This window comes from Castor canadensis, chromosome 6, assembly GCF_047511655.1.
Source record: "Castor canadensis chromosome 6, mCasCan1.hap1v2, whole genome shotgun sequence".
Classification (NCBI taxonomy): domain Eukaryota; kingdom Metazoa; phylum Chordata; class Mammalia; order Rodentia; family Castoridae; genus Castor; species Castor canadensis.
The window spans coordinates 114,639,884-114,667,158 of NC_133391.1; the positions used below are offsets into that span (position 1 = coordinate 114,639,884).

At 35.8% G+C, this 27,275-nt stretch overlaps 1 protein-coding gene across 1 annotated transcript in view; it reads left to right on the forward strand.

Moving 5' to 3' along the window:
• Tbca (tubulin folding cofactor A) overlaps positions 1-26,232 on the forward strand; it is a 62,363-nt gene extending 36,131 nt beyond the window's left edge. Inside the window, exons 2-4 of the mRNA XM_020177886.2 lie at positions 15,905-16,010; positions 22,524-22,610; positions 24,516-26,232. Of these exons, the coding sequence (XP_020033475.1) occupies positions 15,905-16,010; positions 22,524-22,610; positions 24,516-24,596 (274 nt within the window). The 3' untranslated portion in view covers positions 24,597-26,232. The remainder of the gene's footprint in view (positions 1-15,904; positions 16,011-22,523; positions 22,611-24,515) is intronic.
• Positions 26,233-27,275: the final 1,043 nt, after the last annotated feature.

Consider the following 27,275-nt stretch of genomic DNA (forward strand, 5'->3'; position numbering starts at 1 on the left):
TTTTTAGAAACATTAAAAATGGTTAAAAATATGAACTCTTGAAATAATATGGGTACTTACATTCTCACATGTACATTATAAATTCTTTTAATAATCAGAAGTAGAATTGTCTTAAATTTCATGTGTCTTTTCAGAGTATATAAGATAAGCAGTATATAACTACATTGTCTTTAGAGTAATTCCTTATTACCATAGCACATGAAATAAACGAGTGGTTTAAGTTGCACAGACCACAGTAGCTGAAGGACCTTGTGGGCCTGGAGAATACTACTTCATAAAATTAGCTACATATATTTTTTAAAGCCATTCTTAATTTTTCTTTTACAGGAATTATAGTTAGGAAGAAAAATTAACCTAATAGGTTAAATCAGATGTTTGGAAAGTTGAATTTATTACTGCATTGAGGCTATTTTAGATTATTTTATCATAAGAAAAATATTCTTATGATTTTGGCTCTTTTGGAAGTTTAAATTAGTATTTTTAGTGAACATTTGCAGATCTGTAGATGGTAAGTTTCATGTACTAATTTATTTGGAAACTGTAAAGTCTTGGTTTTAAAGTGGTTATTTGATAACATGTTCCTATTGAAGCTGCCTTATTTTTAAATTACCTTTAAAAATTGTTTTCCTTTATAGATTTTTGTGGCCTAAGAACTAGAGGGTATTTATTGCCATTTAAATACCATATTCAAGTTAAAGAAATAAACTTGCATTAGGAAAAATTAGATTAGATTTTTTTTTTAATTCATCAGCGACATGTTATTGTAATCCAGTATTTTGTTTGGTAATATCACAAGATGGAATAGCCACTTTCTAGTAAAATGTGAATTTTATTTAAGAAAAAAATTCTTAAAGTAATAGAGCAGTTACAAAATTCATTGACATTTAATATTATACTAAAATACAGATGTACTACTAGTATACACCAAGATTTAAGAAATTGTGTTATTTAAATTGACAATATGAGATAAATCAAAATTTTTGAAAAGAATATTTTTGTAGTTAATGTAGCATAAAATACACTACAGAAGTTTAGAAATAAAAATATCAGTTACTATAGTTAGAATTTTTCATATTCCCTGTCTTTCATTTGGGATTCCAAGTTGTTGTTCAGTAGAATCAGGAAGTACATTCAATAAGTGTGCTGTGCTCGAATTATTTTGAGAACAGTTGAGTTAAACACAGTTTGATATTTCTTTTTGTAAGATTACTCAAAAGCTTTCACTTTTCACTTTTTATTTTCATCACATCTATTAACATCTCGTGGAAAAGCATTTCTTTTCTTTCTGTAAAACAACTGTTGCTACATTCAAACAATTGTAATTAGATTATATTTGAATGGTCAAAGAATGGATTTTTTTTCCTTCCATAAATATATGTAACTTTGAGTTGGTTGCTGTAATTATAGTTCCTGGGTCTTTCTTCAACTCCGAATGCCATAGTTATTGCTTAAGATTTTCATGTTGACCAGAGAAAGGAATACTTGTTACAGACGTGTGTTCATATGTCATCATGGCAGTCTCTCCACAGAATTAGAATCCTGGAGGATTCTACCAAACAACTCATTTGAAGTAGTTGAGAAAGGCTACGTAGAACAACAATTTGGAAAATGTAATGATGTTGATCACAAAATAAAATTAGAGGTTTTCATGTTTTGGTTTTTGGCAGTATTAGAATTTGTAGTTGGGGCTTCTTGCTTGCAGTCTGCCGCTTGAGCCACTGCTCTGGTTATTTTGGAGATAAGGCAGCCTAGACTGCAATCCTTTTATGCTTCCCACCATAGTTGGGCTAACAGACATGTGACACCATGCCCAGCTTTTTTCCTTTGAGATGGAGCCCCACTAACTTTTGCTTGGGCTGCTCTGGAATTATGATCCTTTAGCTCTCAGCCTCCTGCATAGCTTGAAGTGACAAGTGTGAACCACCATGCCCAGCGATTGGTTGAGATGTTGTCTCACAAACTGTTTACCTGGGCTGGCCTAGAATTGCCATCTTCTGGATCTCAGCCTCTCAAGCAGCTAGGATTACAGATGTGAGCCACCACAACTGGAAGTTTTTCATGGTAACTTACAGGTGTTAATACAGGTGGTAATCCTGGGTATGGTTCTAGTTGTGACAACGCAACATCTCCAAACAGTGTACTGGTTATGAGAGAGCCAGGCTGTAAAATGACTGTTGTATTCTGAGTAAACAGCTGAAGAGTAAGGGGGGAGGTGCTATTTGAGATGATACTAACTCATTGTAAACTACAGGCTGTAACTGAGGTGATGAGGACAAGAAAGAGCTGAAGGGCTTAAGAGACTTTGGGAATTATTAATGTTAAAATAACATGACTTTACTATATTGAATTTTCAAACCAGATTTGTTAGCTGTTACAGTTGTGTCAAGTAAGGCTGCATAATAAGCGGCATTAGCAAATATCATTTAAAAAGTAACAAGCAGTTAAGGACTTAGAAATTTGGCTTAAGTTAAAAAAAATTCTGTGTGGTAAAATACAAAATGTACATTGAATGTGGACACTTTGACATTGGATAAGTTATTATATGTGCATACTGTTAGAAATATATTATGAAAATTATTTCCAACTTTTACATTTTTCTGAATAGAAATGATTGGTTGATTATGTTGCCATTCTTCTATATAAAATATAAAAATAATATAAAAACAGAACAAATCTTGTACAGGCTTTTTTTTTTTTTTGAGCTGTTTGACCTAATGAAGAAATCTTAGTATAATATATTGAGTAATTATATCAAAGTACTCTAATTCTAATAATACCAAGCCCTAAATTCTCTGGATCCTGGAACTCTGCAACTAAGAAATCCCAGATTGTGCTCCCAAATTTTCTGGTCAGTAATTCTGAGAATAAACTAATTAATGGATCACAAAGAATAATTACTATAAGAAATAGCACTTGAAAAAGGAAAAATGAAACCTGTTGAAACTATTTCAGGAATGGGGAGGGGGAGATAAAGGAGAATGATGGAGGGGGTGAATTCAACCATGATATTTTATAAGAACTTTGGTAAGTGTTATAATGTACCCCCAGTACAATAATAATAAAAAAGAAATAGCACTAAATTGAGCTTATCTTGTAATTTGACAAAAATTCAGATATCCTAATTGATGTTAACTTTTGTTGTTTGAGCCGTGATAGTCAACTAACTAAAGTCACATGCACCTAATGTGCTTTGCCTGTTTAACTTATGGTAATATTAGTTTAGAATAATATTATAGCGTGTCATCTGCCTAAGTAATGGTTCATCGAATGGAATGATGGTCTTGGATATTCCTCTGCTAACATTCTAACTTGCTACTGTCTTCTTAAATCCCTTTTGGATCTAAGTTATATGTAACTTTGGAAATTATGAATAGTACAGGTGCAGCTCATCAAATGTACTATTTATCTACTAAGTTTTAAGTTCTTTGCTGCTTTTAATGCATCAAGAACTCTTTTTTCTTTTACTCTGGAATTATATCACTCTTGCTCATATTAGATAGCTTAGCCCTTTTTCTCATGAACTGCTCACAAGCTACCCCAGTTTATCAAGTACTTGTGCAGTCCCATTTTAAAAACTAACAAACAAAAAACCCTTTATTGACAACAACAAAAACAAGCAACCCTCCCTGCACCTCCCCCCACGTTTTCCCTACTGTCGCCTTTTCCATACTGTCTCCTGCACACCTGTGCTTCATTCTGGCCTTCGAAGACTTACCACGCTAACTACTATTCAACAGTGTTGCAAAGATTGTTCAGATTTGAGAGCAGAGTTGACATTGACAGCTGTAGTTGAGAAGGGTATGGTTTTAGAGAAGGGTGATGATGAGCTAAGTTTTAACCTGCATGTTGGATGTCCAAATAGAGATGTAACAAAGGCAGATAAGGCTCTAGACAGGATAAAAAGTCAAGTGTACAGAGATTTGTGATTATAGGTGGTAATTAAAGCTGTCAGTGTTCTGTATAGGAATGAAGTGGCTTCGGGAGGGGCCATTGCTTTCGCATGTAAACCTGAGCAGAAGCTTTTCATGATGTCCAGTGTTCACATTTAATCCCATTGACATCTCAAAACCTTCAAGGGATAGTTAAGAGGATTAGGGAAATAATTAGTTTTATATTGTGTTTTAGAGTTATTCCTGATATTTATTAATTTCTTAGTTCCCAAGATTCATCATATTAAAAATCATATTGATTTTGAATTTTTCTTGCATCATTTTAGCTGTTTATAAACTGTCTTGCCTAACTTATTAAAATTAATTAAAGCATGTATTCTACTTGAGCAGTTAATAGAACTTAAACCATTTCCAGTTTAATGGGTTGATTAATGGGTTCTGGGAGAGTTTAAGGTAACAGATACTATCAAGTTAAATATTCATTTTCCTTCATTTAGACTACACACAAAGTTATTAACATGTTGCTTCCAATTGTGGGAACTGAAGGTTGGGGGCAGGGTGTGTAAGGATAAGTTGCTTTTCACTATGTCCTCTTTTGTGCTGTTTAGATTTTGAACCGTGGAATGATTTTACTTTTGAAACAGATAAAAGTGGCTTAAGTTTTGCAAATGATTCACTTACTTTAAACAAGAGACCATAGTGAAGTAATATATTGACACTTGAGTTAGAAGTCATACCTTCAATCCCAATTTTACTACTCCTGGCCAGCTGGCTTTAGATGAGTCATTTCTTTTCTGTGAATAAGTTTCTCATTTCAATGATGGTAGCTACTCTGCTTGTCTGGCTGGGTAGTTACCAGTTCATTTGGTAAAGGTCTGTGAGGCATCTGCTAGGTGCTGAGAGGAGGTGTGTCACCAGTCCTTGACGCATCAAGTTCAAGAGTGGAAGCACGCAAGATAATGTGATGATGGAGATAAATATGCCATGAAGATGCATAGGTCCAGGATCAGCATGGGGAAGTGGTAGGGTTGACGGTAGAGGTGATCCTTCAAAAAGCCAAGGCCGTTTAAGTTAGGTTTTGAAGAATAAGTGGGGGTAGAGGAAGAGGAGACATTCCACTCGAAACAAACCTCTCCACTCCATCTCATTTTATGTCTTTATGCGGAGCATACTTTTCAGTTTCACTAAGATAGGATACTGTTGCAGATCCTTTAGTCTCACTGACCCCCAAACCTTTACCTTAATAATTATCAGTTGAAGTTTGGAACAGTGGGAAATCTCACATGGGACTTTTAAGACCTTAAAAGGATTAACACAGGATGGCAAAAATTGACTGAATTTGTACTACATATATTTTGTTATATAGGCCATTAGCTCTAAATCAAGATTCTAAAGTCTGCCTCCAGTCCTTCCGCACAAGAAAGTAGTGTATTCTTTATTGGTGCACATTGCTGTGCTTTCCTGAAGGGAGGACATTGTTCCCTCCGTGCTGTCACAGTTGTAAGCAGACACGCTTATTAAACATTGTGCCTCCCATAGTAGTTTATAGATGTTAATGTCTAGCTACTTAATTCCCGTTCTCCTATAAATTGTAGTTTAGGGGGCCCTGTTTATTATTCTATACCCAATCTCCTATAAGTTAGAGAAGTTTTTTGTTTTTGTTTTGTTTTGTTGGCAGTACTGGGATTTGAACTCAGAGCCTTAGAATTTGCTAGGCAAGTGCTCTGTTATTTGAGCCATTGTCTCCATTCCTGATTTTTTTTTTTCTTTTTTTGGTCTGGGGAGTGGGGTGGGTGAGACAGGATCTCTTTGTGCAGCCCAACTGTCCCCAAGCTCATGATCCTCCTCCTGCCTTTGCCTGTTGAGTTACAGCATTACAAACCATGCCCAATTACATAAGTATTTTATAAACTGAAAATACAATTAGATAGAATATAATATTCTGGATATTAGCTTCCACTAAACACCATGATTATCTTAAAAAATGTTTTTAAGTTTTACCAAATCCGTTTAAGTATAAAATAGTGTTTTTTCACAAAATTTGTATGGAGTGTTTGATACTGAAAAACATAAAACTGGGAGCTGTATAGATAATTAAATGTTTACTTTCTTTGTGTTTGTTTACATATGGCAAGAAAAGAGATGAGGTTATCTCAGTTTCTCTGTGATTTGTCAGTTTGGGATGAAATAGTCCAAAGTAGAAAAGTATTGTTTCTGGACCTGCAGATGGTGTAATGGTCCAATCACTTAGGATAGTTTTAACTTTAAGGAATAAGATCCATCCCTCATATGGTTTAAACTATAAGGATATTAGAAATCTAGCAGCAGTGACTTTAAAGACTGGGTTCTCAGTAGTTCAGTGCATCAAGGACTGCAGTTCTCTGATGACCCAGAGTGGCCTGTCCTTTAAACTGGATATCCTCATCCCACAGACCTGCCACTTGTGACAGGTATCACATGGAAGTGACAGTGTCCAAAGCCGAACAGGAGCTATACCCTTTTAGGAGCAATGACGACTTCCTCAGAGCCCCCTCAGAGCTCCCAGTAGAGTTCCTTCCTAGTTCTGGACGGAACCTGTTCACTTACCTGCAAAGGGCACAGGCCACAAAGATTGGCTTCTTCATTCAGAGGACATGGCCTCCTGGATGATCATAAAACGATTCTCCTGCAAGTAAGAACTGAAGGAAGCTGCAGTGCTGTATAACATGGAGCACACTGTAGCTCAATTCTTTGTTTAGGTGTTTTTTGTTTTTTAGGGTTTTTTTTAGTGGTACTAGGGTTTAAACTGAGGGCTTCACACTTGTTAGGCAAGTGCTCTACCACTTGAGGAATGCCTCAACTCTGAAAATTATCTTTAAAATAAGTCACTAAGGGTATGGCATTTGGAATAAAACAGTTTGAAACTCAGTAGCCATGAGAATTTAAACAAGCTACTGAAAATGGAAATAGTAATAGTAGTACCTGTTTTATAGGATGAAGATATTTGGATATGGGGGTCTTGTGAACTGTTTGCCTAGGCTGGCCTCAAACCGTGATCCTTCTAATCTCAGCCTACCAAGTAGCTAGGATTGTAAGTGTGAGCCAATGGCCCCCTGCCCTAACCTGACTTTTTACATTAGTGTTGCGATGTACCTTTAGCTTAATTTTCATTAGCGTTATAATTTTTCAATTTATTTTATAGAATATAGTAGCTTGGATTTTATTTCTAAAATATTGATCTTAGTTCAGCTCTAATTTAATCTAAAAGGTCTTAAAATATTGCAGAAGCCAAGTGCTGGCTGGTGTCTCACGCCTGCAATTCTAGCCACTTGGGAGGCTGAGATCGGGAAGATTGAGGATTGAGGCCAACCCAGGCAACAAGTTCATGAAACCCCATCTCCAAAATAAGCAAAGCAAAATGGACTGGAGGAGTGACTCAAGTGGTAGAGCACCTGCTTTGCAAGTGCAAAGCCCTGAGTTCAAAATCCCAGTCTTACAAAACAAATTTAGAAAAACATGAGACTATATATGTAAGTGAGCTTCTAAATATTGAATGCAATAAAGTACCAGAAACTCTGTTTATATTAGGTCCTCAATAAGTTTCTTCTTGTTCTTCATCTCTTAGAAAACAAAAACCTTAGAAGTATTGTTTGTTTTTTCAGAGGCAAGAGAGCTTGTTCTCAGCTGTATCAGAAGAGAACTATCTGTCAGGATAAGGGAAATCACATTAGGGGTTTCAGACATGGGGTTAATATAGGGAATTGGTCACATTGGCGTTACAATTCTGTGAGATGTGAAGGTTTCATTAGCTGACCAGGGTTCATTTTAGCAATCACCTACACCATGGCTTTTATGGGAAAAAAAGATAGACATTCCTTAACCCCTAAATGAACATTAAAAAGAAATATTTCTAACATGGGGAAGGATTTTTGTTCATAGGTCTAGAATTGCATTTCTCTCTGTATAGAGTCTATGTTGTGTGAAGGAGCTTGTCCTTATAAATGCAGGTTAAATGGACACTTTTCTTCATTAGTTGCTTCATATTACAGAATTCCTGGAGTTCCTAATTGGTTTTCCTGTTTGTAATTGAGAAGAAAAAAAAAGTGACTTTGTGGGTGGGGGGAGGTGCTGGTGTTTGAACTTGGGGCCTCACGCTTGCTAGGCAGATGCTCTACCACTTGACCCGCTCCAACAGCCCTTTTTTTTTGTTGGATATTTTCAAGATAAAGTCTTGCGGATTGTTTGCTTGGGCTGGCCTTGGGCTGATGTCTGCCTTGAGTAGCTAGGATTACAGGCATGAGTCACCAGTGCCTGGCTACATGACTTCTTTTTCATAGTCATATCTTCTTACTCATTGTATCTGTTCTTAGAATATATTCCATTCTTAAGATGTTCATATATGAACACATAAGATTCTCATTTAGACTGATTATCTTTCAAGTCTAACAGAACAGTCAATCTTGGAAATTTTCCCCCTTCATTAGACTATTGTGTTATGTTGACCAGGGCTTTTTTGGTTCATAACCTGTTTTCTTGATTTTCATTTTCAGTTTGCTAGAGTACTTTCTTAATTAAATTCCTCAGAAAGGGGGCACAGTAGATGAAACTTTCTGGATTTTTATATAACTGAAAAGTCTCCTTATAACTTTCATCAGTTGTTTTCATGACATTGCCTCTTTCAGATCTTAACTCACATCTTTTCAAAGATGCCTTCCCTTATTATCCTATTTTAACTTACTAATCCTCCTCCAGTGCTTTTTCTCTATAGTCTTTAACATCATCTATCATGCTAGATATTTTGCTTATTTTTCTTTATTTTCCCAATAAAAAGTTCCATGGGCAGGGATTTTCGTACTTTTGCTCACCACTATTTCCTTGGTGCATAAAATCCTGCCTGGAACATAGTAGCTCCTCAGTAAGTAATTGCTAATGAGCTAATGACTTTTTCCCTCGCTCTTTATGGTAGTTATAAATCTAGGTTATAAGTCATTTTCTTTCAGGACTTTGAAGGGATTGCTCCCTCATCTTCTGGTATCTTATGTTATTAGTGTGAAATACAATGTCAATCTGATTCTTTCTTTTATAGATGGCCTGTTTTTTCTCTTTCGGAAAGTGTTAATTTTCTTAGCACTCTAAAAATTATTAATGTACACAGATGAGGATTCGTTTTTCATTGAGCCTGTTTGGCACTTATGAAGCCCTTTTGGTTAAGGTTGCTGGGTTTGTTTGGGTTTTTTTGTTTGTTTCTGTTTTTTTTCTTTTAAGTTTTTCCAGTTCTGGAAATTTTGTTCTTTAAAAAAACAAAACCAAACAACCATTTTGATATGATTATTACCGTTTAAACCGTTAAATCTGGCGTATTGTTTTCTTTAAAACAGTATATCAAATTGTGGACTGAAATAGGAAGATTGATTTAATGTTTGTATTTTCTTTTTTACTAATACCGTGACAAAAGTGGCTTACCACATAAGTAGGAAAAGGAAGTATTAGTAAATGATTATTAGTTGACTGGAAAGCCCTAGTCTATTTTCACATCATATTCTATATTTTTAAAAAAACTTTTTGGTGATACTGGGGTTTGAACTCAGAGGCCTCATACTTGCTAGGCAGGTACTCTACCACTTGAGCCATTCTACCAGTCCTTTTTTGTGTGGGGTGTTTTTGAGATAGGGTCTTATGAGCTGTTTGCCCAGGGCTGGCTTCAAATCTCGATCCTCCTGATCTCTGCCTCCTGAGTAGCTAGGATTATGGTATGAGCTACCAGCGCCCAGCTACTTTGTAATTTTTAAAAGTTGTCTATGTTCACTTTTCATCACCATGACCAAATACCTGAGATAACTTAAGGGAGGAAGGGCTTATTTTTGCTAATGATTTCAAATGTTTCATGATTGGCTGGCTCCATGGTTTTGGACCTCTGGTGAGGCAGAGCATCATGGCAGAAGGGCATGATGGAGCAGAACTACTCATCTTATAATGGCCAGGAAGCAGAGATAGACAGGGAGGGACTAGGGACCTTCAAAGGCATATTCCTCGTGACCTGCTTCCCCCAACCAGGTCCACCTGCTGGTTTCCATTACCTCCCAATAATGCCATCAAATTAAGACTCCATCAGTGAGTTGATCCATTGATAGTCAGAGCCCTCATGAGCCAATCACTTCCCAAAAGCCCCATCAGCTGTCAGTCAAGCCTTTGACACATGAACCTCTGGAGACATTTCAGATTCAAACCATAACATTCCACCCCTGGCCCCCGAAGACTTATGTCCATTTTATAATACAAAATGCATTTAGTCCATCTCCAGAAGTCCCCAAAGTCTCAACAGTTCCAGCATTGGTCAAAAGCCCAAGTCCAACATCTCCTCTGAGGCCCAAGACAATCTGTTAACTGTGAGCCCTTATAAAAATAAAGGCAATCTACATTTTCCCATGTACAATGACACAGAAAACATTCCCATTCCAAAGGGAAAAAAGGATACTAAGGAAGAATCAGCTCAAAGCAGGGTGGAAACCCAGCACGGCAAACATTAACCGTGTTGTTCCATGTCTGGCATCCAGGAGGTAAGTCCAAAAGCCTCGGCAGCTCCACCCCCATGGCCTTGCAGTCCCAGAGGACTCTCTCCTGTGCTGGCTCTGCTCATGCCTGTGGTTTTCCTCAGCAGACATTCCACATTCCTGGCATCTCCAACTTCTTGGGGTCTCCTTTGGAATTTAGGCTTAATTGTTACAGCTTCATGTGTCACCCTCTCAGGGATTGCCTGTAGGGGAAGCTGACCCTGCTATACATGGCCTGGCCTCCTAGGCTTTCCTTCCAAATCTGTATAAAAGCCTCTGTGACCCCTTAAGTCTGGCATTCTGCTTGCCTGTGAAATCAGCACCACGTGGATGATACCAAGGACTGCTGCAAGCCCAGCAGTATCCTGGCCCACTTGGACCACGCTACAGTGGCCTTGGCCTTTAAGTTGCCTAGATGAATGAGTGCTTGGAAAATGGAATTATGTGAGTTGGGGCAAAGTGAACAGCATATGACCCATCTAAAAGAGGTAACAGGCCCAACTTGGCTCCAGTTAGAAGTGGGAGTAGAGCTGCAATGTTCTCAGTGAAATCACCCAAGGAAAGCTACGGAAATCCAGACTCACATGCCAACTTTCCCAGCACGGGAGTCTTATTCTTGCTTTTTACATTATGAGTCAGTTAAGGCCATCTTCAGCTTTTACTTAAGCAGGATAGCAATATGCTGTCTCTGCAACCAAGTTTCGTTTACTTTTTGCGGGAAATGGGAGTACTACAGTTTGAACTCGGGGCCTCACTTGCTAGGCAGGTGCTCTACCACTTAAACCATGCTCCCAGTCCTTCTTGCATGGGGTCTCACTTTTTTTTATTTTTCATTTTTTGCACAGACAAGCCTGGACCATGATCCTCCTGTCTATGTTTCCTGAATAGCTGGTGTGATAGACTGAACCACTGGCACAGCTATTGGTTGAGACGGGGGTCTCACTTTTTTGCCTGGGCTGGCCTCCAACTGCTGTCCTCCCAGTCTTTGCCTCCTGAGTAGCTGGAATTACTGGCAAGAGCCACCATTCCTGACTAGTTTCTTTTACTATTTAAAAGGAACTTTTGAACAAATACATGTACTGATATGCATTAATGACTTTATCTTGAAATTTTGAATCTTAGGATATTTTCTTTATTGAAAATTATTGTTAAAGCAATTTTAAATTATAAATAAAATGCACTTTCTGTACATAAGATTCACTGTTCATTGTTGTGCTCCATATATCAGTACTTGGATCTTTCCCCGGCAGCTGACTTTGTGGACACAAACTTTTTTTTTTTGTAATGGATTTATTTAGATAAAATTCACATGTCACATAATTCATCCATTTAAAACCTACAATTCAGTGCTTCATAGTATATTTACAGAGTTGTATAATCATTACCAATAGCATTTTTAGAACATTTTCATAATTTAAGAAACAAAGCCTATACACTTTGTCACTCTCCCTTTTCCCTATCTCCCCCAAACCAAGGCGACCTCAAATGTACTTTCTCTCTCTTCTGTGTGTACCCTATAAAGAATTGTACCATACGTGGCATTTTATGTCTGGCTGCTTTCACAGTACTGTAATGTTTTCAAGGTTCGTCCATATAGTAGCATGAGTTAGTATGTCACTCCTTTTTATTGCCAAATAATATTCCGTTAAATGGATAGATCACATTTTTTGTCTGTTTGTAAATACACTTAGTGTTTCCACACTTTGCCTGCTATGCATAATGCTGTTGTGAACATTTGTAGAATTTGCATCGTGTGGACATGTTTTCATTTCTCTAGGGATACATCTAGGGATGGAATGGCTAGAACATTTGTTAGTTTGTGCGTGCGCGCGCGCGCGTGTGTGTGTGTGTGTGTGTGTGTGTTACTGGTGTTTAAACTCGGGGCCTCATGCTTGCTAGTCAAGTGCTTTACCATTTGAGCCACTCCACCAGCTGTTGTTTTACTTTTTAAAATTTTTTTATTGGGCAGGGTGCTGGTGGCTCAATCTAGCTACTCAGGAGGAAGAGATCAGAAGGATCAGTTTGAAGGTAGCCCCAAAAAACCAAAATACCATACAAAAATAAGGCTGGTGGAGTGGCTCAAGCAGTAAGAGACCTGCTTAAGCAAATGTGAGGCCCTGAGTTCAAACCCCAGTGCCACAACAACAGCAACAAAAATATTGGTAACTCTTTGCTTAATTTTTTGAAGACTAGCCAAACTCCAAAGCAAGTCTACTAGTTGGATGGTTCCAGCTTCTTTGAGTCTTTGGCAACACTTATTAATTATCTGACTGTTTGGCCTTGATCATCCTAACTGGCATCTTGATTTTACTCATGACTAACCATATCAAGCATCTCTTCACATGTTTATCGCACATCTGTGTATCTTCAGTAGAAAAATGCCTATTCAGATCCTTTGTCTTTCAGTTTGCTGGGCAGATACTCTACTGCTTGAACCACACCTCCAGCTCTTTTTGCTCTGGGTATTTTGCAGATAGGGTTTCACTTTTTGCCCAGGCTGGCCTGGACTGGAGCCCTCCTACTGCAGGCGTCCCGCTGTAGGGGATGGCAGGCATATATTACCGTGCCCAGCTCTTTTCACTGAGATGGAGTCTCAAATGTTTTTTCCCAGGCTGGCCTAGAACTGTGATCCTCTTGATGTCACCCTCTCGTTTTGTAGTTCTTTTTTGATAGTGTCCATTGAAGCACAAATGTGTTTTAATTTGAAAATCAGTTTCTTTTTCTTTTGTGCTTTTCGTGTTGTATCTAAAACTTTTTTGCCCAATCCAAGGTCACCACCATTTACTTCTGTGCTTTCATCCTGGGGCTTCATAATTTGGCTCTTACCTTTAGACCTTTATCCATTTTTGCATATGATAGAAGAACCAGGAAGAATATAGCCTTGTTAACCTCAAAAATCAAATGATGTGCTTGAGATGTAGCTCAGAGTATTTGTTTAGCTTCATGGCCTGGGTTTGATCCCCAGCACCACACACACATAATAATAATAATAAAAATAAAATAATAAGTGCCAGGAGACATGAAATAAGATTGTCAAAATGTTAATAGTTATTAGAGGTGAGTGATGAGGATGTGGTGATCGTCATTCTACTTTCTCTACTTTTGCTTGAAAGTATCCACGATAAAATGCTCTAAATATCATTCTATTTCTTACCATTTTGTATTTGGGGCACTGGGGATTGAACTCGGGGCCTCACATAAGCAGGGTGGACCACTGAGCTAAACCTGCAGTCTTTTTTTTTTTTCAAATCACTATTAATTGCATTGGCTGTCATCTATATACTTTGCATGCCTTGGCATTGGAGTATTAGTAGATGGCCATAAATACAAGTTAATTAGTTACATAGTAACAACTATGAAAATCTTATTTAAATACGAAAATCTTTAAACAGATTAAGCTTAAGTTTTTTAGTCTTAATTTCTCTAATTCTTGATTTATCCGAACACTTTATTGTATTTAGCATTTTGTAAGCAGTATATTTAAATATGCTGATTACACATTCGTGAAAAGCTCATGGATTTCAGAAAGTACTTCTCAAACTTGCTGAGACGCAGCCATTCTGGAGCATGCTGAGAGAGAAATAATCTTTCACTTCAATTAAGTTTGCAGTTGGACAAACTTAAACAGATGTCCTTACTACAAGACTTCTCAGGACCTTTTACTATGCAAACACACATCTGAAATCTGTAAGATTTGGCAAGAATGCTTTTTAAACTTGATTAGTGCATCATGAAATATTTTGTGTATAAAATTGTGTGCACAGCTAAGGAGTGTCTACAGTGTATTACCCTGCTGGCGGTCATGTCTTTATAGCTGTCCTTACTATTCTTATTTTTCTGCTTACATATTTAACCTTACCAGACTTTGAAGTTGCTATGTTGCTTATCTAATAGGTATGGGTTTGTAGGACTAATGGAAATTATTTTCAGCTAACTTCGCCTTTAAACTATAATACCTTATTATTTTGTATTATTTTAACTGATAGCATTTGCAAAAGGAGAGCAGCATTTAGAGAATTATACCCATCAGGTAGATTCTGTATCTTTGAATTTTTATTTCAGAAAACTAAGTAAGCATAGCCAAAGGGAAAACTAGTAAACTTTAAAATTACTCAAAATTGTACTAATCAGAGATGATCTCAGTATCTGTTTTCATAGAAGTGATATTTATGCATGGGGGAGAATCTTACACTCTATCAACAGGCTTGAAATAAAAGTGTCCCTACTCTCTAGCTAACCTCCCTTCCCCACATCATTAGGGCTTTCTCCTCAGGTAACCACAAAGAGTAGTGCCCTGTCTTGTTTGTTTATATATTGGCAACATAAAATTTATGGCCTATTTTGTACTTTGATTTGTTTTTTCCCCTTAGGCAGGGTGCAGCATTACTGGGATTTGAAATGAAGACCTTGTGTGGTGTAGGGCAGGCGCTCTTGAGCCATATCTCTCTCCAGCCTTTTTTGCTTTAGTTATTTTCAGGTAGGGTTTCATGTTTTTGCCCAGGGCTGGTATTAAACCACAGTCTTGTGACCTGCAGCCTCCCAAGTAACTGAGATTATAGATATGTACCACCAAACCTGGTTTATTGATATGATGGGGATCTTACTTAAATTTTTGCCCAGACTGGTCTCTCCTAAAAAGCTGGAATTACAGGCATGAGCCACTATTCCCAGCCTGTACTTTGATCTTTTCACTGGAGATATTTCAGGATGTGAGTGCATGAGGTTCACATAATATACTATATACTGTTAAATGCTGACAATTAATTTAAACTTTGGCCAGAATTAGGGGAGAATGAGCTATTATGCTCAATTAACCTTTGATTATGTAAGGGGCAATTGGTAGAGTTTCATATTGCTCCATTCCTTGTTATCAAAAATCTGCAGTCAGTACCTTTTCTCGCTTTAGTAAATCCACACTGGTTTGTTTCCATGACTTGTCTGTAAGAAGAACCTCATCTGAGTTATCCTAGTTCCTTGCACAAGAAAAGCCTGGCATAATACGAAGTAGACAGTAAAAATCTGTTAAACAGTGTTTTTGTTTAAAATAATTAGTCTTTCTTTTTTTGGGATTTGGCATACAATATAACTGATTTTTTTTTTCCTAGTAAGCTAAGCTTTTAAAAATTGTTCTTTCAAGTATATGTGTAAAGTTTTGGAGAACCATCAAGAAAAAAAGCAGTATAGAAATGTCAGCACGTAATAATTTCCAATGTTTTCAGTGTAAATGTAGTATCGTGGAGTGCATTTCAATTTTAAAAATAAGAATGTTGCGTTTGTACAGATTTTATGTGTTGTTCAGATGATAGGATTTATGAGCACACTGTCAGACTTAATATCCATGGCCACAGTGCTTTTCTTCTGTCTCCATCTGCTTATCCACTTCAGTATTTTAACTGTTTCACATTTATATAATTTTTTTGTTTCTTATGGTTTATTCTTTAGAGAAAAAGCTAATTCTTTGAAACATTTTTTGCTTATTTACAGATTGGTCAAAGAAAAAGTAATGTATGAAAAAGAAGCAAAGCAACAAGAAGAAAAGATTGAAAAAATGAAAGCTGAAGATGGTGAAAATTATGTCATTAAAAAGCAGGTAAAATATATTTAGTGATAGCTAACATTTACAGAATACCCATATTAATTGAAGTAATCTTTACAGCAGCCCTCTGAGATGCTGCTGTACTTCACTTAACACCTCCATTTAAAGATAAGAAACTGAAACCCAGTTGAAATGACTGTCTGAGCTGACTCCATTGCTAAGTGGTATAGCTGGGATTTGAACACAAGTGTCTGGCTCTAGAATCTATACGCTTCACCTCTAACTATATGGCCTCTACAGTTCTCAGTATTAAATATAAAAATGGGCTAATTATATATTAAATGTACTTACTTAATTTTAGAACTATTTTCTCCAAACTAATGTGAAAACCAAAATCATATCTATTGCCTTCTCACAAATCATATCTATTGCATCACATACAAGGCTGTTCTTGATTTTGGCATCTGCATAGCTCTTTCACCTCATCCTTAAAGGTTCCTGCTGGCCCTCTTAGATTTTTGCCTTTTAGTTTCCTGAACATGGCTTTTCTTCTCTGCCTGTGGGATTTTGCACATGCCCAATCTGATCTGTCTGCTCCTTTTACCCTCTCTCTCATTATTAATTCCTACTCATCATACAAACTTTCCTACACCCACCTGTGCACTGAGCTAGGCGTCTGTCCCTTGTGCTTCCATAACACTTGTGCATTTCCATTGTGGCATTTATTGAATGTTCACTCTCAGTGATACTTACTTCATAACTCCTTGAAAAAATAGGAGCAGTCATTAGGAACTTCTTCATATTTCTACCACAAAATCTACTAAGCTACCTGCATCTCTACCTTGTGCCTTAGTCCTGGTTCCAGCTATCAACCATGTTGTCATCACTCCTTTGTCCTTATCTTACATAACTCAACAGCATTAGACATAAGTCACTTCCTCCTTGAAACTTTTATATGATTTTATTTAATAGAAAACATTACCGAATTTCCTTTTTCACTACCATTATTTCTTAGTCTCCTTTGCTGAACCTTTCTCTTTCCACATGTATATGTACTTTTAAAAAAAAAATTTTATTTTTTGGTTTTTTTTTTTTTTTTTGAAGCCAGGGTCTCACTATGTAGGCTAGGCTGGCCTCAAACTCATGATCCTTCTGCCTCAGCATCTCAAGTGGTAGGGTTATAGGTATACACCACCACACCAAGCTGTACCTATATATCTATATTTCCTCTATAAATAATCTCAAAACGAAACTTTGGCCTTAAATACCATCTTTGTACTTACTCATTTTTTCACTCAACAGAATTTGCTTGATACCTGCCACATGCCGAACATTGCTCTAGGCACTCTTTTAGGCATGGCATTAAAAACCAACAAAGCAACAACTGAGTCCCTACTTACTTGGCACTCATTCTGGAACCAGTGATCCCAAGTTCTTATCTTTGGGCTTGACCATTCTAGATACACATATTCTACTAATTACTTTACATATGCTCTTGCAGGTTCAAAATAAAAATCTCGATCTTCCCCCAACCAGTTACCCTCGAAACAGAAAGCTATTCTTCTTTGATTTTCCTCATCTCAGTAAATGGTATCATCCATGGTTCTGTTTTGATACTTTCTCATAACAATCACATCTAATATCCCCAAGTCCTATTTCATATTTCTTGTGGTTTTTTTGTCTGTTGCCTCATTTCTAGTCCAGCTTGCTAATATCTCTTGGTCACTCTATAGTGAAAACCTCCTAGTTGGCATATCTCTTTGACTGTTGACATTCTCCATTCTTTTCCTACAACAACCAGATGGAACTCTTTAAAATGTACCTTAGATCACTGACTCCTCTTCTTAAAATCTGATATCCAGTGCATTTAAAACAAAACCCAGAGGATACTAGGAAAAAGAATCTGAACATGCTACACACATTATCTATCTCAAAACTTTGGTTTTCATCATGTAGATTATGCTACAAATGGTTATGACACACTCTTAACCAAGACTTAACCCAGCAAAATCAATCCTTAAAATGGATTTTCTGTAGGCATTTGCTTTCTGCAAATTTCAGGAATGCAGCACTGAAATGCCATCTTTTGTAGTCTATCCAGGAAGAGAACCTTCTTATTTTCTTCAGCAACTAAGAGAGTCTGCCTTCCTCTCTGCGTGAATAGCACTTTGTACATAAAGGAAATTTGTGTGTCTGATATTTGTAAATTGGAGGAGAATAGGTAAACTGATGTAGAGATATAGTACTCCCCTAATAATTGACCTTTACAGACTTCCTGCCTTTTGTATGGATTTACATATGGAATGTAAGGTTTTTTTTTTTTTTTTTTAAATGATATGTTTTACTTCTGTGCCTCTGTCACTTTAATGTTCTCTACTGTTTTCCTACATTTAGTGGGAAAGTCTTATGACATGGCATATAGTTTTGTTTCATCCAGGTCCTTCTTAGATCCCATTAGGCTTATTTTCATAATCCTGTAGCTAGTGCCCTCATTGAGGGCTTTTCTTTGCCCTGTCCTTTTATCACCAATAATGTGTCTAAAAATAGCCCTGTAACTCCAGTGGCAGTTGTAAAGTACATAAAGTGGGGGAACAAATGCTTCCTTTCTAAATAAAATTACACAAATAATGTCACAGGTTATCACAGAATCTGTTTTATTTACATTTATATATTTGTCATTTTTAGTAAAATTACTACTTTATATATAAAGCTAACTATTGACTTGTGTGTTCCAGTTGTTATTAAAAAATATTAGACATATATTGGTTATATAATTGACTATGTAAGCACATGTGAAAGGGAAAAGGTTTTGTTCTAAAGTCCCTTCAATATAACATGTTAAAATTCTCTTGTCACAGTGATCATGGTATATAACATCTGTAAGAGATTTATAATTAGCCTAGTTCTTATATCCAATATATACCCCATATCTAATTGCAGAACAGTAGATTTTTCTGTTTGTCACTGTTATCAACCTTTAATTTATACAGTTGACAATTTTAGTTTTATTTCAGAGACTTCTAAATATTTGTCTTTAGCCCAACCTACATTTTTTTCTCAATTTCCTTTCCCTAGCTTTGCTATATTGTGATCACTTCATGTTTTTTATTATATACATTGGGTATGTTGAGGACTGCTCTGTTCTCAATTGCCCAGGAGTTGGAGTCAGTAATGGCTTTGTGACATTTGCCATGTTTCTGAGAAGCTAAGTGCTGCGTTTTGTAGGTTCTCTATATTGTAGGCATCTCTGGGTTTCCTCCTCTTCTGAGTTAAATACCATCCTTAGCTACTGCTCACTACCTTGGCTCATCTTTCACCCAGATCTATTTTGCTCTGGCTTTCCTAACTCTTAAACTGGACCTATTTTATAACACATACTTCTGATGCTGTCTCTCAGTCTCTACCAAACTTCTTACCTGACATTGGTTGCCAGAAATCAGGGGAGAATCCCATTGGTCTCAGTCTAATTTTAGTTCTTTGAAATAAAATAACTAGGCAAGAGTTATCAGGACCCTAAGAGGCCAGAATACCAGTCCATTAAGGAATTTATTTGATTGCCCGTTGTTTTTCTGACTGAACAGTATGCCACAGCATTCATAAACTACTCCAGTTGATCTTAGCCTTCTGCTTGTGATAGCTCTCTTCTCTACACCCTCCACTCCCTAATTAGGAATGGATGAGGAGGGTTTTGCCCTCAGTTGGTGATGATACTTTGGCTTATTTGGGGGTTTTTTGTTTTGTTTTAGCTTATCCTGAACAGAAATGTTTGGCAGTTATGACCTTCAGTCAAATTTATCTGTTATCTCTACTGAGTCATGACTTATTTTAATAAGGAATGTTATAACACATACTGGCACAACTTTTGGACAAAGGTTACTTATAAAAACTCTTCAATTATTACATATACAATAGTTACATTGATGTGAAATTTTACACATTTTTGTGGCTCATTTGAATCATGTGTTTACAATGAGATGTTCCTTTTCTTAAAAATGATGTTTCTTTTTCATTAAATGTATGGAAAATATTAGGAGAATTCAGTAGACAAAGAAGAATTTAACCCAGGGTCACTCAGAATTTGTTAATAATAAAAATATGAAAAAATAACTTTTAAGCCAGATGTGCTGGTGCATACCTGTTGTAATCCCAGCTACTTGGGAGATGGAAGCAGGAGAGTCATGAATTTGAGGCTAGCCCAAGCAAAGTTAGATAGACCCTATCTCAAAAACAAAATATAAAACAAAAGGTCTGGGGGCATGACTCAAATGGTAGAGTGCTTGCCTAGCATGACCAAGGCCCTGGGTTCAGTCCCCAGTACTGAGAAAGCAAAGGGGGTCGGGGAACAACTTTCAGTCTAAAAGAAAATATTTTTGTCTCTTGGTATATATACTCAAGTTTAGAAATGGTGTTCTGTTCCTTTTAAGTTTTTTTGTTAGAGATTCACAGGAAGTTGGGAAAAAATATTCAGGGAAGTCTTGTGTACCGTTCACTGTTCTTCCCCTGGTGTCAGCCTCTTGCATTATTATAGTACAGTGTCCAAACCATGAAACTGATGATGGTACAATACATAACTGGCTCATATGTCACTGGTTATACATGTGACTATCATTTGTGTATGGTCTAAATCTGAATATAGAGTAAGCATGTTGAATAAATTGGGGTGGAATATAGGAAACTGAACTTTTGGCCTGCTTAAGTAAAGAGTTTCATTTTTATAGACTAATTGAAGATTCTTGCTCAGTAATAATAGACTAATGGTGACTAGAAGTTCCTTTAATGTTACTTTTAGTACTATTAATTATAAATGTACATTTTGACTTACCATTGGTTTGACCTAACACTTTGTATTCATTTCAGTGAATCATGTTAATTCCTATAAGCTATTCTGAAAGAATTCCATAGGAGAGAAAATCTTAAATGTTCCTGTCACTCACTGATTTTTCACACATACTCAAACTAGCCAGATATGCAAAAATAATTTATTGTCATTGAGTAAATGTCCATTTAATCTCAAAGTAAAGTCATGATCTGTGTTTGAAATTTCACCTCGTGCCATATTAAGTAAAAGAGTTACGGGTTCAGCAATGCATTTCCACCTGGAAGAAGAGCAGTTGAGAAACAGCCTTGTACATTTCAATTCTGATTTTTGTTTACAGTGAGCTGTTTAGGAAAAGGATGAAAAGACTGGGACTTCTATGATTTCTATTATCATACAGTATTATTACCACTAATTTATATCTTTCCTTTTTATTTTATTTGAGCTAGATAATCTTAAAGTTGGTATTTGATCAAACAATATTGTCTAAATATTAATGTTACCATGCTATCTGTGTCTCTTTCTAAGAATAGCTTAAGGAAATCTGCTTTCCTTAAGAAACGCTTATTTTGCATCCAGCATCTGACTCTTCACTTATTGATTGGGTTTCCCAGACACTGATTTTTTTTTTTCCTTTTACAATTTGATGTGGTCACAGTCCAGCTATGAACGGTAGATTTTTATTTCCGAACATACACTTTAGAATAAACATCCTCACATTTAACTTTGTAGTATGTCTTCAGGAGGAACTGTGGGAAGTTCAAATTCAGAGGGGTGCCATGTAGGTAATTTGGCTCAAAGTGCATGGGGAGAATAATCTCTCTCCTAAAATGGAGCACAAGGATAAGTAATAACTTTTTATGCATGATAAGCATCAAAAATATGAACCTGCTGGTCTTTGCTCTTCGTTTTTCTTTCTCTCTTTCTTTCAGTGAGAGCCCCCTGTGGTGTGCACATGATGTGATCAATAACTCAATGACTTTTCCATGCAGTAATTATCTCTATGTGATATTATCTGAACACTGTTTTTCTTTATTACTGAAAAGATGCAGGAGATATTTATATAACCAGCTGATCCCATTTTGGATAAAGGTGCTTTGTGACAGCAGGGGAAATAGTTTATTTAAATAGCCTTGTAAAGTAAGTGCTCTATGCATAGCTTTTCCAGTTAATTTTCACTTAACCATGAGAAGGTGATTATCAAAAACAAAGAACTTCAGTACAAGTTCTAGAACTTGTACTTGGTAGAATTTATAGTATGATAATCTTTCTAACTTCAAATAAGGCACAGTTTAAATTAAAATACTGAACCACCTAACAATCATATTTTTTCCGGTTCCTCTAAATAAGATATTTACAGTGTGAGAGGGTACTTGTGGGAGGGGGAGGGTGATGAAGGAAATGAAGGTGAAGAAATATGGTTGATAGGCTTCATATACATACATGAAATAGAATGATGAAACCTTTCACAGTTGCTTTAAGTGGGGCAGGGAGGGGGTTGTGGGGGGACATGGTGGGGTGATCTAACCAGTATACAATGTAAAGCTATTTGGAATTGGGACAGTGAACCCCCTTGTACAATGAGTATATGCTAATAAAAATGAACAAAAGATATTTACCAAGGTGTGAACTCAGCATACACACATTCTCTCATCTCTACATGCCTCACAGAGATAGATAGACTGTCGTTGCAGGCAGAGATCCTGCACGTTCTCACCTTCATGCCTCACAGAGAGAGATTCTTGTTACAGGCAGAGATCCTGCAGGAGTCCCGGATGATGATCCCAGATTGCCAGCGCAGGTTGGAGGCAGCCTACACTGACCTGCAGCAGACACTAGTAAGTAAAGATTTACCCAGTACCCAGAAGGTAATATTTTATATCTGTAACACTGAGAACTGGTTGAGAAATTTTTATTCACTTGCCCTGTATACCAGTTATTAATGGGATTTAAATTGTGTTTCAAGTTATGACTCCAGTAAAATTAGTTTGCTATCATGTTTATTCTACTTACTTAAATTTAGTTAAATATTTGAGTTATGATAGGTTTTCACAGTACCAGTATTATCAAGCAGTATCTTAAATTGGTTTTCACACATAGATTTTTTTTTTTTTTTGACAGATTCAGGCTACGATGACTGTTTGAAATTTTAAAAGATCCATTGTTTGGGCTCTTATTTTAAAGATCTGAAATTCTTTCAGATTTAAACCTAAATCTATTTGAGAGAGTTAAAAAAAATGGTAATGTAGGCATCCCCCTCATATGATGAACTTGGAGCTGGGGGCTCCGTTATCAGACTTACTGGTATAAATACTTTGTGATAATATTCAGTTTATAAATGATTCAAAGTAGAAGTACAAGTCATTTTATTTCTTTCTGCAAGCTATTGTTGCTATTGGATAACTGATAAATTCTAACATTTCCTTTACGAATCTTATTTTCTGTTTGTAGTTTTTGAGCTAATATTAATTATTAGATACATAGCTATTTTTGTTCCCTCCTATAACAAAAATAAGGCTTTTTCAGTCTTTGAAAGAGAATGAAATTTTTGTTCTCCTGCCATGTTCAAACTAAGTCTGTAGGAAAAAGAAAGCTTATATTTTATAGTGATCTTGACACAGAACTCCATGTTTATGTATAAAAAGCTTTGAAGAGCCAAAAAAGAAGCTGTGGCTTTGAAGTAGAAGACAGATAATGCAGGAAATACTCCTGGTTACAATACTACAGAAAAGCTTCATTTGTTTCCTTACAGCTCAGATGCTTTTTTTCTCTCATGAATATAGTAGCTGAGAAAATAATATAAATTGCTTGAAAAAATGTCTTTGGATAATACATTTATGCATGAGAATGTATTTGACCAAATCTCTACCCTCAGTGAGCTTGTTTTAATGACAGAATAAAGACAGGTTTAAGGTGTAATATATAGGTTTAAGAAATTCTGACCTATAGTCTGAGTTCAGCAAATTGTCAGTCCTTTTGCTTTAAAGTTTTATATTAAATATACCTATACTTCATTCTCTTTTCTCATTAATAGCTGTATAGATCCATCTTTTATTGACCTGACATGAATTGTTCAGTTTCACATAAAAAATCAAACAATTTCCTATGTATAATAATTATTTGATATTTCATTTGTCTGTTATCATTATAGTATATTAGTAAGTTTCCTATATATCAGTGTCATAGAAAAAAATCTTAAGATACCAGAAAATGAAAGATACTAGTATTTTGCATCTTTTAGTGTAGAATGTGTAATACTCATTAATAAGCAGACAATTCACTTTTCTAATTCAAAGATTATATTTAACTGGTATAACACCAATAGCAGCCTTTGTCACTGTGTGTAGCTAGAGTATTATTTTGACCCAAATGTTGTATAAATAACACATTAGTAAATCCTCCTTTTTGGCCTTTAATCCATTATTCATAATTTATTTTGTATGAGGATGCTGACAAAATGGGAATTAAATTTTTCAGAGGTTTTTAATGCTATAACTTTAGAAGACTATTACTAACTTATAGGAGAATAGAATACATTATGAGAATATGTAGAGAAAAAACAAAACCAAACGTATTTCTTCCCTTCTGCTGTAATGAAGGAACAGAATTGTGGTATATTTACAAGAAGTTTGGGATGCTTTTTCTTTTAATTCTTGAGTTATTTACTTCTAATGTTTTATAATATTTGCATAACTACTGAAGTACTGAAATTTGGGAAGGATAAATATAATTTTTCATTTCAGGAAAGTGAAAAGGACTTGGAAGAAGCTGAGGAATACAAAGAAGCACGTCTAGTCCTGGATTCAGTGAAGTTAGAAGCCTGAACCTTCAATATAGTGTTTTCTGCATTAAATTTTGGGGCCCATTTTACCAGTCATTGTTTTTAACCACTGCTGTGTGTTCAAAGTAGTATAAGAATGTGTTTTTATGATGCTATTGCATATATTTTTACTTTGCATATTTTAATGTGTTAAGAATTCATCAAATAAAATTGTTATTTCATACTTTACAAAATTTTTAATCTTTTTATCATTAAATCAGATAAAACATTTTTGACAGATAATTAAAATCTGATAGTTTCTAGCTGAAAATCAAATACTTTGTTTTGTATTCATGGATTGAGTTAAACACAGGACAGCAGTTTTTAAATAAAAACCCAAACTGTAAGCAGTTTATTTTTAATAGAATTCAACTCCTTGATAAGAAAGGAAGATCTCTATGGATAAGGCCTCACGTATTTGTCCCTTCATAATGAAAGTGTAGCATTTCCATTTCCACAAACTAATGGGAAACAAGTCATTTTCTAGAAGAGAAAAATATATACAGAAAGCATCAACCATGTAGGTCTTCAAATAAGATTATTATAAATAGTGAAGAATTAAATTCTATTTTAAGAGAATAGTAACTGTTGGCTCATCAAAATGGGAGGGAACCTGTGATTTGTAACTTTGTCAGTTTCTGTGATAAGAGTACTTGAGCTATGACCAGATTCAAGCTTCTGACCTGACATCACTCAACAGTTGGGAGAAGACAGGCCAACTCCAGCATATGCTGGCTGTAGCCAAACCTACACTGTCTTGATAGTATCAAGTATCATTTTGTCACAAAGCATTTTGCTAGCACAGTTGTAAATCCATTACCTAATCATTTGAGTTTATTTTCTAATATGACAACTTATTTTGTTTTCTTACATTCCTAGAAATGTGTATGAGTTTCTCTCAATAGCCTATAATGAGCATTGATATAATGAACCAAAAGTATTAAGTGACTTTTAAACTTTAAAACTCAGTTGGAGTTTAAAAAAAAAAAAAATCTTGGGCTTTTGCCACTGTAAAATACAGCGGTATGGGTAGTATAGTTGATCTGGTTTTCAAAGTTGCAAGTGATTACTCGAAACCATAATGTACCTTTATCGAAGCTGTCGAGATTAGAGAAAAATAAGTCTTAATGTTATTTCTAAAGACTTCTGTTGTTAAAAAGCACATGATGTACTCCTTAAATAAAATCTTATTTACACATACAAAAATTACTTCACCAGAGGATAACATGTGTCAGACGCATTTCTAAATTGGAATGTCATTTTAAAATGTACCAGCTGGGCATGTGGCTCAAGTGGTACAATGCCTGCCTAGCCAAATGCGAGGCTCTGAGTTCAAACCCCAGTACTGCCAAAAAAATTAAAAGCAAAAGAAACCAAGAAATACTACATGCCATTTTAAAAGTATCTGGGGTGAGTAGAGGATGAGTTAAGAAAGTAAAAATTAACAGATTATAGTGTAAACTTGGGACTAAGATTCAATCTTAGAGATATGAGTACTAAGAGTTGAAACTCTTCAGATTATATTGTGGTTTATGTCAAGTATCAGACCAACAGGTTGACTTTATTGGGGTGGAGGATGTGAGTATATTTTGTTTTTTAAATAGGGTTTCATTTAAATAAAGGATTTTAGTAATCTTAAATGTGTAACTCTCAAGCCTCTACCTAATTTCTCATACAACACACACATAGATGTATTTTATACCAAATGTTTGCTTGACTGATTAAAGCATGAAGAGGACAAGACATTTTTTAAAAATTTGGGAGAGGAATTTTGAAGTCAGGACCAAATCTTTATTGCTAAAAGAAATAGTTCCTTGCCAAAAGCCTAGGAAAGAAGAAATCAATAAACTTGGTAGACGAAAAGAAATACATTCTTAGAAAATTCACATCTCAACCATAGATCTTATGCTGGATTGCTTTCCATGTGTTAATGAGAAGCACAAACCGAATATTCTGTGAAAGCTATGTTTCTGGAATTTTTGACATACTCCACTCCTATGAGAAGTGGAAACTTCCATTGAGAAACATATTTAATTATGAGTGTTGTAATTGATTCAGCATCAATTTGTTTTTATTTAAAAAGTTTACAACTGTGCAAACAACAGGTAGAAATTGCCAAATTTAATCTTGCCTTTTCCTGCTGCAACACCTGATATCCCAAGCAACATATCATATTTGCTCAATTAACATTCGTAGGTTGAGTAGAAAAGAACAGCTCGAACTTCTGGAGTAAGAAGGGATGTCAAGGACTCCACATCACAAACATTCTTGATATAGGACTTGCAAACTGTCTTGACCACAAACTTACGAAAATACATTTCCTATTGTTACTCTGTACATGTATGGGAAATATGTAACTAGTGTTTTGTATGTGTATACATGTACATACTCGAAACAATATATCCTTCCTATGAACAATTCCTCTGATGTTTTCAGTTTCACATTTTAAATAGTGATCATGTCCACTAGTGAAACACTGCCCTACTATAAAACGAGATTATTGTATAAAAATTCTATATCAACTTGTAGGTATCAGTTTATTTGACTTGGTGAATGTACAAGATTGTGTACCCTGCAGCTATGAAGTGTCAGGGTAATGTGTCCTTGCAAGATAGATACAGGGCTTCCAAATGGAGGACAAGCAAAAGAGAGGCAGATACATATAATAAAACTCATTTATATT